The sequence below is a fragment of the Rissa tridactyla genome, chromosome 13 (genome assembly GCF_028500815.1).
Source record: "Rissa tridactyla isolate bRisTri1 chromosome 13, bRisTri1.patW.cur.20221130, whole genome shotgun sequence".
NCBI lineage: Eukaryota > Metazoa > Chordata > Aves > Charadriiformes > Laridae > Rissa > Rissa tridactyla.
Window position 1 is genome coordinate 5,316,274 of NC_071478.1, and position 16,352 is coordinate 5,332,625.

Sequence of the window (16,352 nt, forward strand, 5' to 3'; positions counted from 1 at the left end):
TGAGTGTTTCTCTGCTATACCTAGGCTCATAATTACTTTTACTGCCTCCTTGGATTCTTCTACTTCCAGTGAAGGAAAGTAGACCTTCTGGCTTAACCTGAGCACAATCCTAAGAGCTCCCTAGTCCAGAGGTCAGCAATGGCACAGATCATCTCTTGACCTGAGCCAAGCACGCCACTTGGGACTGACTTGGTCCTGCATTGAGTTGTGCATAAATCGATTCTCCCTGGCCTCCTGTTGAAGCGGGCTTGCTGTAGCTTTGGGATCTCTCATTTATGCCTTGGTTTCTTTGTCTTTTTAAATGCATCTTCTCTTGAAAGGGTAATGGAACTCCTTTAGCTATAAGAGTGATTGTGTGCATCTGCTGAGTATTACCCACCTGTGTATAGTACTGATACATCTGGCAGTTTTACATCTAAGATGTTTACAGCTGCTGTCCAAGAAAGTTCTGTAGTTTAGATGGTAAGTGGGATGTGTGATTAACCTTGTGTGTCTGGCTCTTTCAGAACAGGGCAGTCGGACGGCCCAAAGGGAAACTGGGCACTGCTTCTGCGGTAAAGCTCGCAGCTAATCGGACAACCGCTGGAGCACGTCGGAGGAGGACGCGATGCCGCAAGTGCGAGGCGTGTCTGCGGACAGAGTGCGGCGAGTGTCACTTCTGCAAAGACATGAAGAAATTTGGGGGACCTGGCAGGATGAAACAGTCCTGCATTATGAGGCAGTGTATCGCAGTAAGTGTACCTGTTGCTACAGCTTGTTTGGAGATTTTTTCCTGTATCTGTCTACTGGTGACAAGGTGTGGAACTGAGAACTCTGCTCTGAGTAGTCTCTAAAGTGCATCAGGCAAAACAGTGAATCCCTGCTCTCTCAGTTCAGATCTCTTCTTCCCCCATCCCCCAAATCTTAAAACACAATGCTCCTAAAACAGTAGCACGGCTTTCATTCTCAGTAATAAAGAAGGTAGATGTGGCAATTATCAGTACACCAGAAATTGTGACTCAAATCACATTGAAATTTGAGAATTTGGGGGAGAAGGGGAAGAGTGGAAAGTTCTCATTCAAAGGGAAAAGAGTCCTGTTTGGTTTGGATCTCTGAATTTCCTGAGAATAGCTGACTTGCAACAATCTTTACCATCTTAACTACTTAACCAACTTAAGATACGGAGAAATGTTTGACTGGCGTCCTCCAAGATTTTGGTGTTGGTGACCCCAGCCCCAGGCTACCCGAGACCTTAAGTTCTACATGTTTGCTATTACCTAGGCATATAGGAGGGATCTGATCCAGATGAGCCAAAGAGCCGTCAAGCCACGGTCTTGTCTTTCTCAGGGACTAGAAACGGCTGTCAGGGGATGAGCATCAGGACAGGGCAAGCAGGCAGCTGGACAGTTTCCTGAGCTCTTGTGATACATTGCTTAGAAGCTTCTTGAGTCATAAGCGATAGCTTTGTATTTAACAAATATTGACAAATTAATCTTCCATTTAGTTGTCCAAGCACCTTTTGAATCTATTGCTTTCATACTGATTGTCATGGAGCTTATCCTCAGGTCTCGTGTCTACAGTGCCCCCTTTCAAGGGTAAAAATTAGCTTTAGCTTTTCACTTGATTCTTTGGAAGGTCTTGTTTATGCTGCTGTTAAGGGTTTGGTTTTCTGTTGGTTTTTTTTTTTTAAGGAAAGGAATGTTGTTTATTCATAACTGAAATATCACCCCATCCATGCTGATTTCTCTCTAACTCTTGTTACAGTTCCTTTCACTTAGTTGTTTGGGGTTTTTTCTTTAATTTGATGAGGAAACTGAAGTGGAGGCATCAAATGACTTGGTCTGACACTGATAAAAACCTGATAAGCGCTTAAGGTTTCCAGTAGTTGCTCCTAGTAGCTCACTCCATGTCCTGTTCTAAGCCATGCACTGTTCTTGACATAGAGGATGGGATTCAGCTCTGCTGGAACTTTCAGTAAAGTACATAGAATATCTACCTTTCCGCAGAGTGCTTTTGCAGCTCAAGTGTCTTTTCTTTGAACGCTTGATTTCCTGGAGTGTGGCATGAATTGAACAGCATGGATGAAGAATTTATTATTCTCCAGGGGGAAGAAATAGTGAAATCATGCTGCCTTTTTAGTGGAGGGATTAAATTAGGGCTACAGTGTGCTTTCTTGTCCTGACTGATGAAGCAAACTTTCATACAAAGCTGTTTCACTCTTGATACACAGATGAGCCTTTCGGAGATGAACTGGGTTCTCTTCTGGCTGAGTGTAGTTACCCTCTCATCCCCTTTCTTCTAATGAAGAAATACTTTTTCTTCTTGGTATCTGCAGTTTTATTTCCAGGAGCTGTGATCGGAGTACAGGGCTTGGTAGCCAGGGTCCTCTGATGCCCTGTCCCACCCTTGCATGCACTGAAGAAGACGACATCTCTGCCCTTCGTAGGTTCCCATTGGTATAAATAGCAGGGGAAGTATTACAGACTTTCTCAGAGCACCAAAAGCACAGAAAATTAACAGGTTGAACTGTTGTAACTTTTAACGGTGCTTTACATTTCTATAAGTAATTCTGTTGTCTTCGCTCTTGTTCATTATGTTCTCTAACAATTGCAGTAGTAATATATTATGGTACCTATCCAACAGCTTCCAGCCCAAAAAAACCCACCCAAAACATCGAAGCAAGGCTCTGTGGAAGTAATGATCCCTACAGTTTTGGGATTGTGCTTTTCTCTAGTTAATAACGTTGACAATATTAACTAGACACAGATTTTCATTAAACTCAGAAGCCTTAAGAGAGCCTGTATTGCCATTCGGAGAACAGGAAACTCCTCTGCATCACTAGTTCAATCAAGAAAGGAAACGGGAGTGCCTGGGACACTTTATGCTGCATTGAATATGTCTGAAGGGAGTGTGGGGGCTCTGTGCTGGGAGGATGAGTTGTGACAGCATGGCTGTGGGACAGGGCTAGTTGGGACACAGAGGAGATTCCCTAGACACCCTTGCTCCCAGCAAGAAAAATTGTACTGCTCCTGGGACGTTTGTTCTTGTGCGTGGATATAAATATGTACTGTGTGGGAGACAGAACAAAACAAGTGGACAGAGCTCTTACGGCTCTGGACAACTTAGCTTTACTCTGGTTTACCTGCTGGTGGAGTGGGATCTTGGGGATTCCTATTTTGTGCTTGGAGGAAGAGTGGGAATTAAATAGCATTAGCAAAATGCTTTTAAAATGGAGCGTGGGTAAGTACTGGCATGAGAAAGCAGGAAAGTGTTGCTGTAGCTAATGTATCGGGCTGTTGGTGTGTGGGGCAGCACGCTACTCTGTAATGGCTTACTATAGCTAGCTTTTTCCCTGTCTGAAACTTGCTGAAGGATGCACTGTTGCTGGATAGGTTTGGTTCAGTGTGCAAGTATGCATTTATGGATTTTATTCACTCCGTCTAAAAGAGATCCTTGCTGTGAAAAGCCACATCTCTGCCTCTGGCTACTTAATAGTTAAGGATTTGCAACCTAATCGATGGCATTTCACAGCCAGCTTCTTAGGAGGATCTTCCTTTTCTTTCTTGTAATGAGGCTTTACCTTATTGCTGCAAACCAGAAGTTTGTTCCTCATTAGCACAAAGGTGGCTTTTTAATTAGACTAGCATTGAGTGCTTTGACATGGGTGACAGATATGTGAGATGCTGCAGTTCCCTTTCTGCCTCAGCAAAAGATAGAAAAAAATATCGGTGCGTTTCTCGCTTGTGACATTTGCAGGAGAGGAATTCTCTTTTTAAGTGTCTGTGCAGTGCTTTTTGCAATGCTCAGGTTGGGAGCAGGGCCCTAGATAATAGACTGTCAGTCAGAAAAAGGTCTGTTCCTGGTTCTGTTGTGGGCTTGCTGTGAGACCTGGATTGGGTCCCATAACATCTGTCTGCCCTGCTTGTAAAATAGGGGAGCTGCCAAATTGCTAGTCAGATTGTGAAGCTTAATGGATGTGAATAGTGATGTTCTAGGTTGCTTCTTTTCCCTCCCATTGTAGCCTAGTGAAGTGGCATGAATGCCAATGTCTGTGTCAGCTCACAGATTCGAGGGACCCACCAAAAAAGCATTTTCATCCATCCCTGGGATGTCCCGTGGATCTCTGTTGCTACAGGGAGGGCACTTTTCGTTCCATGAAACGTCATGTGATGCTTGGTCTGGGTACCCAGCCCCAGTTACTACCTGTTTTTCTTGCCTTCATTTCTCTGCTGGGCTGGTGCCTTCAGCAGTTTGCACGATTAATCCCTGTTTATCTCCTCTTTGAAATGAGGATACTGTAAACTCACATTGAGTTATTCTGTTTCCGTATGTCTTCCATGTCCTGATCAACACTTCTTTCTGATATATGTAAACAGCCGGTGTTGCCTCATACTGCTGTGTGTCTGGTATGTGGAGAAGCTGGGAAAGAGGACACCGTGGAAGAGGAGGAGAGCAAGTTTAATCTCATGCTAATGGAATGCTCCATTTGTAATGAAATAATACACCCAGGATGCCTTAAGGTGAGTACAAGGATGTGATACATGTTGGAAATGAAAACTGGATTGCTTATCACCTTAGTATAAAAGTACTGTGCAGAAATTAGAAAGCTTTCACGTGTTTGTCTTTGGAAACTTAAGTGAGCAAAGAATTGGTGTGAGAAGCAGGGTGACAGCTGTGGCACACGCAGTCCTGACTGGCAGGCAGGGATCCTCTGATGTAAGCAGAAACTCTTGCGTTGGACAGCCTCCAAAATGTGTGTGCATGCAAATGTCTTGTGGGGTTTTGTTTTGTTTTTCTTTCTTTCTTTCTTTTTTGCTTCTTGTTTAAGGAAGTGATGAGTTTCAGTTGGGATGGGAAGCTCAAGAGGACAGAGAAATGTGCCTGTACCTTTGGATGAGTTAGTCACAACCCCTGTGTCAGGTAGCTCCTTCCTGTGTCCCGCAAAATACAAACAAGTAGTTTGTTCTTCATGTTTGTCCAGGCACAGATGTGCCAAGCAGCTGGCTGTAAAGATGTCATGAGCAAATGTTGCAGTAGGAAGACTGCAGCTCTAGAGAACAAACTGAGCGAGTTTCAGGCTGCAGGAGTGCTCACCCTTGGCTGACTTGAGTTCTGTGAGCAGCTATATTCTTTGCTGGTAACAAAAGTGTCATTTTGGGCATATCTTTGTGTATGAGCATTTAGAAGCCTCTTTTCTCCAGAGCTGGTTTGTTTCAGCTGATCAGCCATTTCCTGTTGCTGATTTGTTTATGGTTAAAGTGATTTGCCAAAGCAAATGTATTCTGACACGCCATGCCCCAGAAAGCAGCTTTTGGCCCTTCTGGGATCTCTGGGAGGAGAGGTATGTTCCTTATGCAGGCCTGGGGTGATGCTCTTCTGGCCTTTTATTTTTCTTGCGCTGTACATAGTATTGCACCAAACCATGTGTGTGTCACTTATTAGAGCAGAGAGCAGGTAGCTGGCAAACCAGAACTGTGGCTGTCTCCTTGCTCTGTGAAATTGGTGCTCGCAGCTCCTGCCACAGATGGGCTCTGAAAGGGAGCTTTGCTTGCTTGGCTCTGCTTAAAAGAAGGCTTCGGGGGCTGATAAAGCAAGGGAGGGAGCTGCTCGTTTTCAGAGGTACCTCAATTTTGGCTTGTAGCTGCTGCTTTGCTATTCCAGTCCTTCCTGAAAGTGCCCTGTGTGCTCCCCTGTCTCTTGCTTTGCAGTGTCAGTGACACTTCATGGCTGAGTCCAGAGGACATGATTGTTGTCTAGTGGCAGTTCAAGTATGGTTTCCTCTCCCCATACCACATTTGGGACTAGTTGCACAGGATGTGGGTCAGATCTGTGAAATCAAGCAAGTGTTGTTTGTTCTTTTATGCATGTGTGCTGTTCTGAGTGCTGTTTTGGTAACTAGGAACAACACTCTTGCTTTGGGTGTTTCTGAAAATTAAGCAGTGGGACATTTACAGGGTGCCTTGTGTGCATTGTATTTTAATTTCTCAGCGCTTCTGTTGAGATGGAATGGTGGGGTAACTAGTACTGTTTATTTACTGAGACAAAAGGGCACCGGTAGGATTTCAGAATCATCTTGGAAGGCCAGATGAGACTATGTAGCAGGGAGCAGCAAAAGGAAGATGGAGCCTCTTCCTTGTTTCCCTCCTTGCTCTTTATTCACAGGTTCCATGATTTTCTTAGAGACAAAAATCTGTTGCTGTGTTTACATGTTGCTCAAGCCCTCGACATGGGCTTAAGCCCAGAGGATGGAGCCCATAAATAGTCCTTGTGGGAAGTGCCTTTGAATGTAGACACAGCCCCAGGGCAGCTGTTCCGGCTGTCCACCAAGAGAAGGTCCCTTCCTGTCCTACTTGGTAAACAGGCAGTAGTACATATAAACTGTCGATATCTCCAGTTAAATGTCTGGCAAATGTTTTTTTGGGGGAGACTGGAATAAATTGGACCAGTGAAGGGAGGAGTGTCCTTCCCTGGCTTCTTCCCATGTGAAGTGAATTCCTTCCAAGATGCGTCTCCAAAGCTTGTGGAGCAGTTTGGCACATGCACTGGCTAATTTGTACTCCAGCGCAGGTTGTTACTGGTTTGAAGTCCATCCTTTTCCATCTTTCTGATTTGACTGTACATGTTTGTGGTGGGTTTTCTCCATGAAAAAACAGGGTCAGAGGATGATCTCTTTGAGGAGATTAAGGGTAGCTCGGGTACACCTGTGCTCTGATGCACTTGCAGCCTTGAGGGGCTTTTGTGGATGCCTCTTGCTGGGGGAGCCCTGGGTACCAGAGCACATCAGGTGCGTGCATCGGAACTGTGCTAAAGATGGCCAGGATGTTCCATGTACCAGGAGGTGTCATGGTGGAGTATCTGACATGGCGCTTTCCTTGAAAATACAATACCAGCGCAAGTGTGTATTTTGCTGAAGAGTTTCTTATGAAAATGATCCTGGCAAGCATTTCGCAAGCATTGTTTCCAGAGGGGAGCTAGTGAGATTTTCAGAGGAATATTGCCTTTCATTGTTACAGAGCGTTTGAGTTGAACCAGCATTGATGAATTTTTCTTGCTACCTGTCAAATTGCTAGTAATGCTGGTTAGCATGTGAGTTAGTGCAGTATGCTGTTTCCTTAAGGAGAAGGGGTTTGTTTTCCCCAGTAGGAGCCTGTTCTTCTTCACCTTAGGTGGATACAGTGATAATGATGGAAGAGGTGAATGTTTAGGTTCCTTGTCAGAACAGCAGAAATACAAAGACCTTTTCCAGCACAGCTGCACTGCTGCCCATGGCTTCAGCCCAGGTATGTCTCGCTGCCTGTGTTGTTTCAGTCTTGGTGCTGCCAGAATTCATGGCTCTCGCTCAGCAATGTCAGATCAGCATCCTGGGTTCTCCACATTCCTTAACAAGAAGACTTCACAGTAGCGTAGTCTCACGTTTAGACTTTCCAAATTGCTGACCTCGTGCTGCAGGTATGTTTCTGAAGATGCCTCATGCTGTGGCTCAGACACCCACCTGCTGTTTGTAGCAAACACTCAGAACTGGCTCCCACCCAGCCTGAAAGGCTGGGGACAGATTCAGTGGCAGGTTTGTGTGTGTCTAATTAGTTTGCTTACAGTTCCTCACATCTGTTCATTTCCTTAAACTTCACAGAAGGGACAGAGCTGTAATGCTTTCCCTTCAGTAGCATTTGTTCTATATTCAGTGCGGGAAATAACTTGTTCCCAACTTGGGCTTGGGCCAGGAATTGTTCCCCTGAGGCAGACATGTATACAACAACTCCTGAAGTATCTTACACCTACCATGGGAAAGAAGGTTCAAAGGCACACAGTTGTGATAAAACCAGTATTTAAATTCTGCCCACTTCATTTACTCATTTATTAACTCCAGAAGACTTGCAGAGAGAGACTGACATGTCATCACTCTTGCTAGATGGGGAAACTAGAATGGCTGCTGTCTGGCTCAGGGGCTTGAGGAAGCAGCTCCCCTAAAACCAGGGCTTGATCCCGCACAGCTAGCGCATTTGCTCTGAGCTGGGAGGAGAGGAGGAAATGTTTCAGAAATACGAAAAATCTGCAGATCTTTGCTGCTGAAACAGGCGGGCGCAGTCTCCTGCTACTGTGCTGCCATTGCCAATGCCTAGCTATTTGTCTTGACAGTAGCATGTCTTTGCTGTCTATAATAGTAATAAATTAATCTTCCCCCCCCCCGGCTTTTTTCTGAATATATAACTAAACCCTTAAATGTGAATGTGCCATCAGTGAGCATATGTGTGCGTGCGTGGAGGGTGTTTCTGCCTTAGTTCTACTTTACATCCTCAGTTTCATTCACAGAAATGCCTTTGCAGAAACACCTATCTCCTGTTTGGAAAGTAACGCAGGAAATTCAGAAACCAGCAGCTTTTCAACTGTATAGGGCAGGACTGTGCTTTTGTTGTGTAATAACGCTGAGTGTGCGTCTTCTCTTTCAAAAAGCAAAATGTCAGTCTCTCCGAGGTAGTGAAATAGTAAGCATTTCTCTTCCTTACACTAGCTGAGTAACTGGGGGTGTGAGAAACCTTAAAAATGCCTTCGTGTGTCCAGTCTTCTGAATAAAAGTGCCTGTTCTCTAGCTAACTTGGCAACTGTCATTTTTACTGGCACATGAGCTTGAGGCATGGGACTGCTAGTTCTGATCCATAAAGAAAAATATTCTAAGGAACACTTGATTACAGTGCAGGGTACTTTGCTTCTAAAAATGCCAAGCAGTATTAATGTATTTGAGGATGTGTGTATGGGGAAAAATCCCTTCCTATTAAAAGATCAGACTGTGTTTCACTCTGGGGGGGTGACGGGTCAGGACTGAGCTTTTCAAGTAAGCGGTGTGGGAGGACGTTTGGAGATGGCGTGATTACAGTCCTGGGTTTTGGTTTTGGGGATGGTGTTTTGGTTTGGTGTGGTTTTTGGTTTTTTTGTTTTGGTTGTTTTTTTTTTTTTTTCCTGCAAGAGCACAACGTGCCCTGTGTTAATTGGGATTGTCATTGACTATCATAAAAAGCCCAGACCTGAACACTTTGTGAAATACCAATTTGGCCAGCATGCTTTCCTCCCCTCTTGACATCCTCAGAAGGGGAATTGTGCAGGACCGAGGGCTTGCTCAGCACCGGCAGGGTGGCGCAGCACCAGCGGTGATCTGGGTTTCTTTTCTGCAGCCCCTGGGAGGGCAGCGGTCGATCAGAGAAATTTATGAGTGCACAGAATGCCTCTAAATGATCTACCTGTAGGTTTTTGCAGCTTTTTGCAGCACGATTGTGAATTGAGTTGTGCCTCTCTTTCACCAGGTGAAGGAATCGGATGGTGTGGTTAACGATGAGCTGCCGAACTGCTGGGAGTGTCCAAAGTGCAACCATGCAGGGAAAACTGGAAAAGTGAGTTTAATGGGAATAAGTGGTGCTGTAATGAGATACAAAATCTCAAGCATTCCCTCTGGCTTGTAGGTATAATTTTGCCCAGTACCAGCTTTTGATTTTGTGCTTAATTCAGCTGAGTTGAAGGAAATAAGCTGGATGGCTTTCTGCTCTTTAATAATTTTTGTATTCTTGTTCCATATACCAACACTTCACCCAAAACCTGTGAATATTTGGTTAGTTCTGTGCACTGCTGCATCTTAATCTAAAAACAACAACAACAAAAAAAAAAAAAAACCCAAAACCAAACAAACAAAATCCGGAAGTGATTATGCAAAACCTGAAGTGTCTGCTAGAATTAGTGAAACATTATTTCTTTGCAAACTGAGATAAACACTGCAAGTGCAAACTTAGAAAACTAACTTTATGAAGGTTGAAACTACTTTACTCTAACTCTTTGCTAATCATTTTGTCTGTTACAAAGTGATCAACCCACCAGTGTTCGAGGCAACTTAGATAAAGAGCTGAGAAAGGCATAAGATATAAAGTTTGTTTGTGTTTTGTGTCTCTTTGGCGTACAAGCAAAAGCGCGGACCAGGATTCAAATACGCATCAAATCTCCCAGGCTCATTGCTGAAGGAACAGAAAATGAATAGAGATAATAAGGAAGTAACAGATGCTGCAAAACGGAAAGGGGATTGTGAAGAAACTCCCAGGCGGAAATCAGAGGAACATTCCAAAAAGACTCAAGTTGACTCAATACTGAGGAGAAAGTCAGACGAAGTGCATCTGTGGAGGAAAAGGAAATTTGAGAAACCCCAGGAACCCACTATGAGAAAGCGGGTATGACAAAACACTCTTTTCATGTACTTACACAGATGCGCGTGGGCTGGTTGGGGCGCATGTCTCTTGCCTTCTGGCTTATAGCTCATCTTGAAATCCCAGATTGTTACAAAAGAAACTGCGATGTTTTACCTTCCTTTCTGAAAGCTGCTAGTCTAACAGGACAGTAGTTTGAACAGTGACGCTCAGGCTGACGTTCAGAGGCCGAAAACACTGGGCTATGGCTGTTGTTTTATTCAAAATACTGGAAAACCCACTTTAACGGAAAAGTCCTTACAAGATGCTTTGAGTAAGAACAAGGTGAAAATCAATTTTTAATGGAAGCCTTTTCATCTTTCTCCACTTGGTGGCGCATGGCAGCTTGTTTTGTGGCTCATTCAGGGATGTACAATACTCTTAACCCATCAGAGGACCTTTAGAAATGACACCTTCTGTAGCGTGCAGAGAGGAGGAGCCGCTCACAACAGCGATGTAGACAGCTTCTCCCTGAATTTAACAGTCAGAGCTCTTGGGCCAGCCAGGGACACTCTGAATTGTCTTGTGGATTGTCAAATACGGTGCTTGGGATGTACAGAAACGCTGGTTTGCAGAGATAGAAATGAGGACCTAGATTTAATGTCTCTCATGAGTAAGTGGTTGATGGCTTTAAAATCAGAATCAGTGGCTGGTTTTGTATTGCATGTGTAGTTCTTGCGCAGTGACAGTCAGTCTGCCCTGCGAGGCTTGACGGGGGAACACTGCGGTACAGCAAATGTAGGGATTGGGGTTGCTTTGGTGGAATGAGAGAGCAAAATTCACCGTACCAGTTCATGCACATCTGCTTTCTGGCCATGTTTTCATTTTCCCATCCCTTTGGACTCACTGCAGTGTTTATGGATGGCTTGAATTGCTCCATGAAAGCCCCCCAGTGCGTGAGGAAGGCACGGTGGATCATCAAACCTTCATCAGACAGCACAACCAGCAAATGTCATGTTTTGGGGTTTTTACTTTTCTTTCTTCCAACAGCTAAAACTTGGGAAAGAAGACAAACTCTTCAGGAAGAAGGTACTTTGCCTTTTTAATAGATGTGTTCTCAAGCCCATTTAATCCTCTCTGCTCATGTGAGCTGAATGGTGATCCAGTTTCTCTATCAGTCATGTCCTTGTGTCACTGCAGGCATTTTTATTATCGCATCCACATCTTGAAATGGCAGAATATCTTTCTCACGGAAACGTTTACGCTCCAGGACAACTTAGCTGCAGTTTCTGGTTTTATATTTTCTATTCTGGTGTCCCATATTAAAATACAGCATCGACCTGTGTTTTGATGAACCGAGGAGTAAAATTCGTTTTCTATACAGACGTTTTTGCTCTTCCTGTGTGGTTGACTCTTGCCCCTGCCACACAGTCCCTCCACAGTCTGTACCACAGCACATCCCTGGAGTCCTCCGCTGACACCCCACAGAGCCAGGGGTGACCCGGCACACAAGTACTGGTTACCTCTCACAGTCTGGCACCGTAACAGAAGTCCAATACGTTTAAACTAAGCGCTCGTCAGTACCCTGTGTGAAGGATGCTGCAAGCTGACAGTAGTCTGATGTAATTTTTTTTTAATTCTAACCTGTCATTAACCTACTGTGACCTCTCCCTTTATAATATGTTAATTTAAAGACAGGGTGATGGGCTTTCTCTGCTGTGTACTGCAGTCTGAAGCACAGGAGCACATCCACTGACTTGATCCAGTTATTTTATTGCGAAAGCATAGACCTTCTCATAGAACAAGTGTGCTCACAGCAGTTCACCTTTTCTTGCCAGTCTTGATCTCTTCTTATTAGAGCTGTTTCATTTGAACAGTTAGTGGCTTCTTTCTTGCTTGTAGTGATCAGATTAGACTTGAAGTCTTCCCTGGTCTTAGTTTGTACATCTCTAAGGCTTCTATCTGGTGTGCATCAAAGAGAGATTTGATTAATGCGAGCAAGTGAAGTGCGGTTTGCTGTTATGAACAGTGACCGGGGCAGGGAAGAAGATGCCAGCTAACGCCTGTCAGCCTGCGTTGTGTTGGAGATTGTGTCAGCGTGAGGTCCCGTCAGGCTAGCAGGGTGTCAGACCTGTCAGATTCCCCATTCTGCATGTACCGGCGGCGGGGGAAGCTCGTGAAGAGAACGAGAGCTGTGCAGGATGTAGAGGAGCAGCTAAAATGTAATGAAGCGAGGCTGTGAGTATCCAGCACTAAGCCACAGCAGCACAGCCACAGCGCGGGCCGGTGACTGCGGTTCAGGAGGTTTCAGAACCTGACCTTTTGGCCATTGGGCATGAGTGTGCATCAGCCAGCGTTTAAAGTGGGTGCCCAGTGAATGTGTCCCAAGCCTGGTTTCTTCTGGCCTGCTGGGGAAAAAGCTGTCCATAGTGTGCTGCTAATCTTCTCTACATAAATTGTCCACTGTGTAATGAGTAAGGCCCTTAAATCTGCAGGATTATGCGTGGTGAATAAATGCATTTATCACTCTCCTGGAGTCCGGGGAGCCAGCAGCTGGACTCCTCATCCATGTGGTGGCACTTGAACTTGATACCTTTCGCTGGTGAATGGACCCTTGTGCTCGGACGGGTGGGGCCCAGTGCTGGCAGGCAGCCCACCCCCCCGTCCCCGGGCAGGGCTGCCTGTGCGGAGCATCAGCATGTGAAGTATTGCTGAGGATGTTCTTGCTCAAATAGTCAACCCTTGTCTCTTCCTTTTCAGCGGCGATCGTGGAAGGCTCCAGATGACCGAACTGCCATGATCAAACCCCTGCGGCGCCTCAAGCAGGAGCCAGAGGATGACCTGCCAGAAGCACCTCCCAGATCCAAGGATAGTGACCAGTCACGGTCCAGCTCGCCTACTGCAGGTCCCAGCACGGAGGGCGCTGAGCCCAGGGACAAGAAGAAGTTCAAGATGAGGCGGAAAAGGCGGCTTCCCAATAAGGAACTGAGCAAGGAGCTCAGCAAGGAGCTCAACCAGGAGATCCAAAAAACCGAGAACAGCCTTGCCAATGAGAATCACCAACCCATCAAATCTGAACCTGAGAGCGAGAATGAGGAACCTAAGCGTGCTTTGAACAACAGCGAGAGACTCCATAGGTTCAGCAAAGGGTTGAACGGGACTCCCCGGGAGCTGAGGCACCAGCTCATCCCCAGCCTGCGAAGCACACCTCGGGGAATAACCCGGCCACCGCCTTCGCTCTCTCCTCCCAAATGCATTCAGATGGAGCGGCACGTTATCCGGCCACCTCCCATCAGCCCCCCTCCGGACTCACTCCCCCTGGATGACGGGGCAGCCCACGTGATGCAGAGGGAAGTCTGGATGGCTGTCTTTAGCTACCTCAGTCATAGAGACTTGTGCATCTGTATGAGAGTTTGCAAGACCTGGAACAGATGGTAAGGAGGGCGGGAAACCAAGATAGGCCTAACGTGTAAAGGGGTGGGCTTGATGAAAGGGAAGCGGGTGACTAGAAAGGGAGGCACTAGAAAGAGGTGTGCAGGTCGCCACTGAAGCTTTGTTGAGCCCAAGGAGGAGGGGTGACCAGCAGTGTCCAGAGAACTAGCACATTTTCTGGTGCTTTCTCAGAAAAAGCAGTTCCCAGCATTTCTGATGGGAATTGTGTGTATGTCAGCATCGGCATCAGCCTGCCGGGGCTGTGGCGCCCCAGAGCAGCCTGTTCTCGCCTCACCTCAATGTTCTTGCCTGCTGGAACAGCCAGTCTAGGTCATGCTAAGTCTTGGTGTCATTCTGCCCCCAGGACTTGCTGACTGTGAATGCAGTTGTTTGTTCAGTTTGGCTATTAAATATCTATGGAGATATAGTGAAGATCTCCCAGTGCCCTCAGTGTTCTTGGAAGGTCCGTGCTGATTATTTCCCTGTAGACGGTACACGGAGAGCGATCCGGTTCGCTGTGTTCTGTACCGGCAGAGCTGATGGAGGAATCCGTCGTTAATTGTATTTACTCACGGTGTGTCCATTCAGTGCCCGCGGTGCCAGAGTGTGAATGTTGGCACAGTGGGTGACTGTACGGCAGCAGGAAGCACTAATGGACAGATTCACGTATTTCACTGGCCTTGCAGTAAAGTCACTTGTTGGCTGCCATCTCGGATTCAGCTGTAACGTGCGCACAGATGGGCACGTTGTGCCAGAGGCTCCTTTCTGGTGCGGTCTGGTAACAAACTGGGTAAATGACAGAAAGATTGAGAGGTTGATAATTCGGCGAGGTGATGTGTGTGGAGTGTCTCCTCTGCGGGCTTCTTGGTGTCACAGAAAACTGGTAAATGCCTTTTCCACTTCAGTGAAGTATTTTCTAATGGAAAAACAAGAAAATGCAGAATCTTGCACACTCGACAGGACTTCTTGCTTGTTGCCCTTAGAGAACTTTAAAGAGAGCGTAAAAACACATAGGCCACATAGATAGGAGTAACAGAGACACACAGGACAGGAGAGGGGGGATCTGTTTTACAGGATTCACTGGGTTTAAGTAAGGAAAGCACAGGGGAAATCAGGACAGTAATAGTTAAAGCCAGTCTTTATATTCCGAAGGTAAGCAAGGAGGTGTGGCTTGTCTTCAGGCTAGAAAATGGATTTTAGTAAGTGCTGTGATGACTTCAAATGGGATCCGAAGTTGTTGACACTTGTAATTCTGTTGACACTTGGAAATAACGCTTTATTGCATGATATATTTGATGGAGAAACTTCAAACTTACGTAACATTGTGTGGTGGTGTGCTTATCTTAGCATCACTCAGCCTTATTTTTGCTATTTTCAGTTAAATGCTGTAGTTCTCCCTACTGGTTAATGACACCTTTTAAAGTCTTGTAGAAATCCAAACGAGCGCCAAATTAAGTGCCGTTGGCTTTTTTTCTTTTTGGGTAGGTGCTGTGACAAAAGATTATGGACCAAAATAGATTTAAACCATTGTAAATCCATCACTCCACTTATGCTTAGTGGCATTATTAGGAGACAGCCTGTAACCCTTGATCTTAGCTGGACAAATATATCTAAAAAGCAGCTGAGTTGGCTTATCAACAGACTGCCAGGTAAGTGATGTTTTTTGAGCACTTCACTGAATTTACCAAAGCAGTTCGTATCTAAACTGCCATCTCCGAGGAATGTCTGTGGGGATCTGGGTGTCCTAGGAGAGGAGTAGATACGTAGGAATGAAGCGTCAGTGAGTTAAAATGGGCCCAAAATTAGTTACCTTGTGACTGCTTGACACACTGGGTAATTTTAGGCAGGTTTTAGTCAACAGGTAACGTTTCTGTGGAAAGTGCCTGTGCTGACGTCATTAGCAGCGGGGGTGGCGGGGGTCTGCTCTCACCCGCGGTAATGAAGTTCCAGGTGGTGGGAGAGATGGAGAGCTGGGCAGGAGGGGGCTGCCGGGGTCCGGCAGTGCTGGGGTGGTTCGTCAGGGCGGCGCTGGGTTTCACCCAACCCGCGCCTGGTAGCAGAGATCACCGCGTATGTCTCTCTGGGTGGGCCACATGCTCCAACTTCTTCTGTATCTGCAGGTCTTCGAGACCTGCTGTTGTCAGGGTGCTCATGGATAGCAGTGTCGGCACTTTGTAGTTCCAGTTGTCCTTTACTCCGAACTCTGGACGTGCAGTGGGCGGAAGGCCTGAAAGACGCACAAATGAGAGACCTCTTGTCGCCACCCACAGATAACCGGCCAGGTAACAGGCGGGAGGAGCACGCGGGAGACCTGTCCCAGCCGCTCTGTGGCATGTTCTGCTGCTAGTCCCCCTTGGAGGAAACGGGCAGAGACCCCCGCGGCTAGCGCCGGCGGCGTGTGGGCTTCGCTGACGCGCGAGGTGTTCAAAGTAATGACTTGCAACACCTCCTCGCTGGAAGCCCCTGGGTAACGAGTGATGTTCTCTGGCTGCTGAACAGTCGTCTGAGCCACTGTGCTGGTTTTCTGTCTGACTTTCTTCTCTTCAGGCTGCAACGGGTGTACTTTAGAGAGTATGGAAACACTTTCTTCCAGTTCAGGGAAGGAGCAGTTCTGTGGGTCATGCCACATTCGCCCGGATATCAGCTCAGGTGAAATTTTGAGCAAATCAGATCTGCTTTCTGGCATGCACTGCACAGCCTACTGCTTATTCCCGACTTGTAATTCCGCTGGGCCCCTGCAGTTACTTTCATCCCTTTTGTTTTGAAATCGGGAGGTGGCTC

At 46.2% G+C, this 16,352-nt stretch overlaps 1 protein-coding gene across 8 annotated transcripts in view; it reads left to right on the plus strand.

Annotated features, from left to right (window-relative positions):
* Window positions 1-16,352, plus strand: part of KDM2B (lysine demethylase 2B) — a 122,450-nt gene that overhangs the window by 103,920 nt on the left and 2,178 nt on the right. For 6 of the 8 annotated variants that reach the window (XM_054219207.1, XM_054219205.1, XM_054219209.1 and 3 more), the window contains 8 exons: window positions 507-731; window positions 4,356-4,499; window positions 9,276-9,362; window positions 9,915-10,184; window positions 12,900-13,573; window positions 15,057-15,220; window positions 15,692-15,853; window positions 16,119-16,220. In XM_054219207.1, the coding sequence (XP_054075182.1) occupies window positions 507-731; window positions 4,356-4,499; window positions 9,276-9,362; window positions 9,915-10,184; window positions 12,900-13,573; window positions 15,057-15,220; window positions 15,692-15,853; window positions 16,119-16,220 (1,828 nt within the window). The remainder of the gene's footprint in view (window positions 1-506; window positions 732-4,355; window positions 4,500-9,275; window positions 9,363-9,914; window positions 10,185-12,899; window positions 13,574-15,056; window positions 15,221-15,691; window positions 15,854-16,118; window positions 16,221-16,352) is intronic. The other 2 variants (XM_054219206.1, XM_054219210.1) reach the window with 2 other exon arrangements.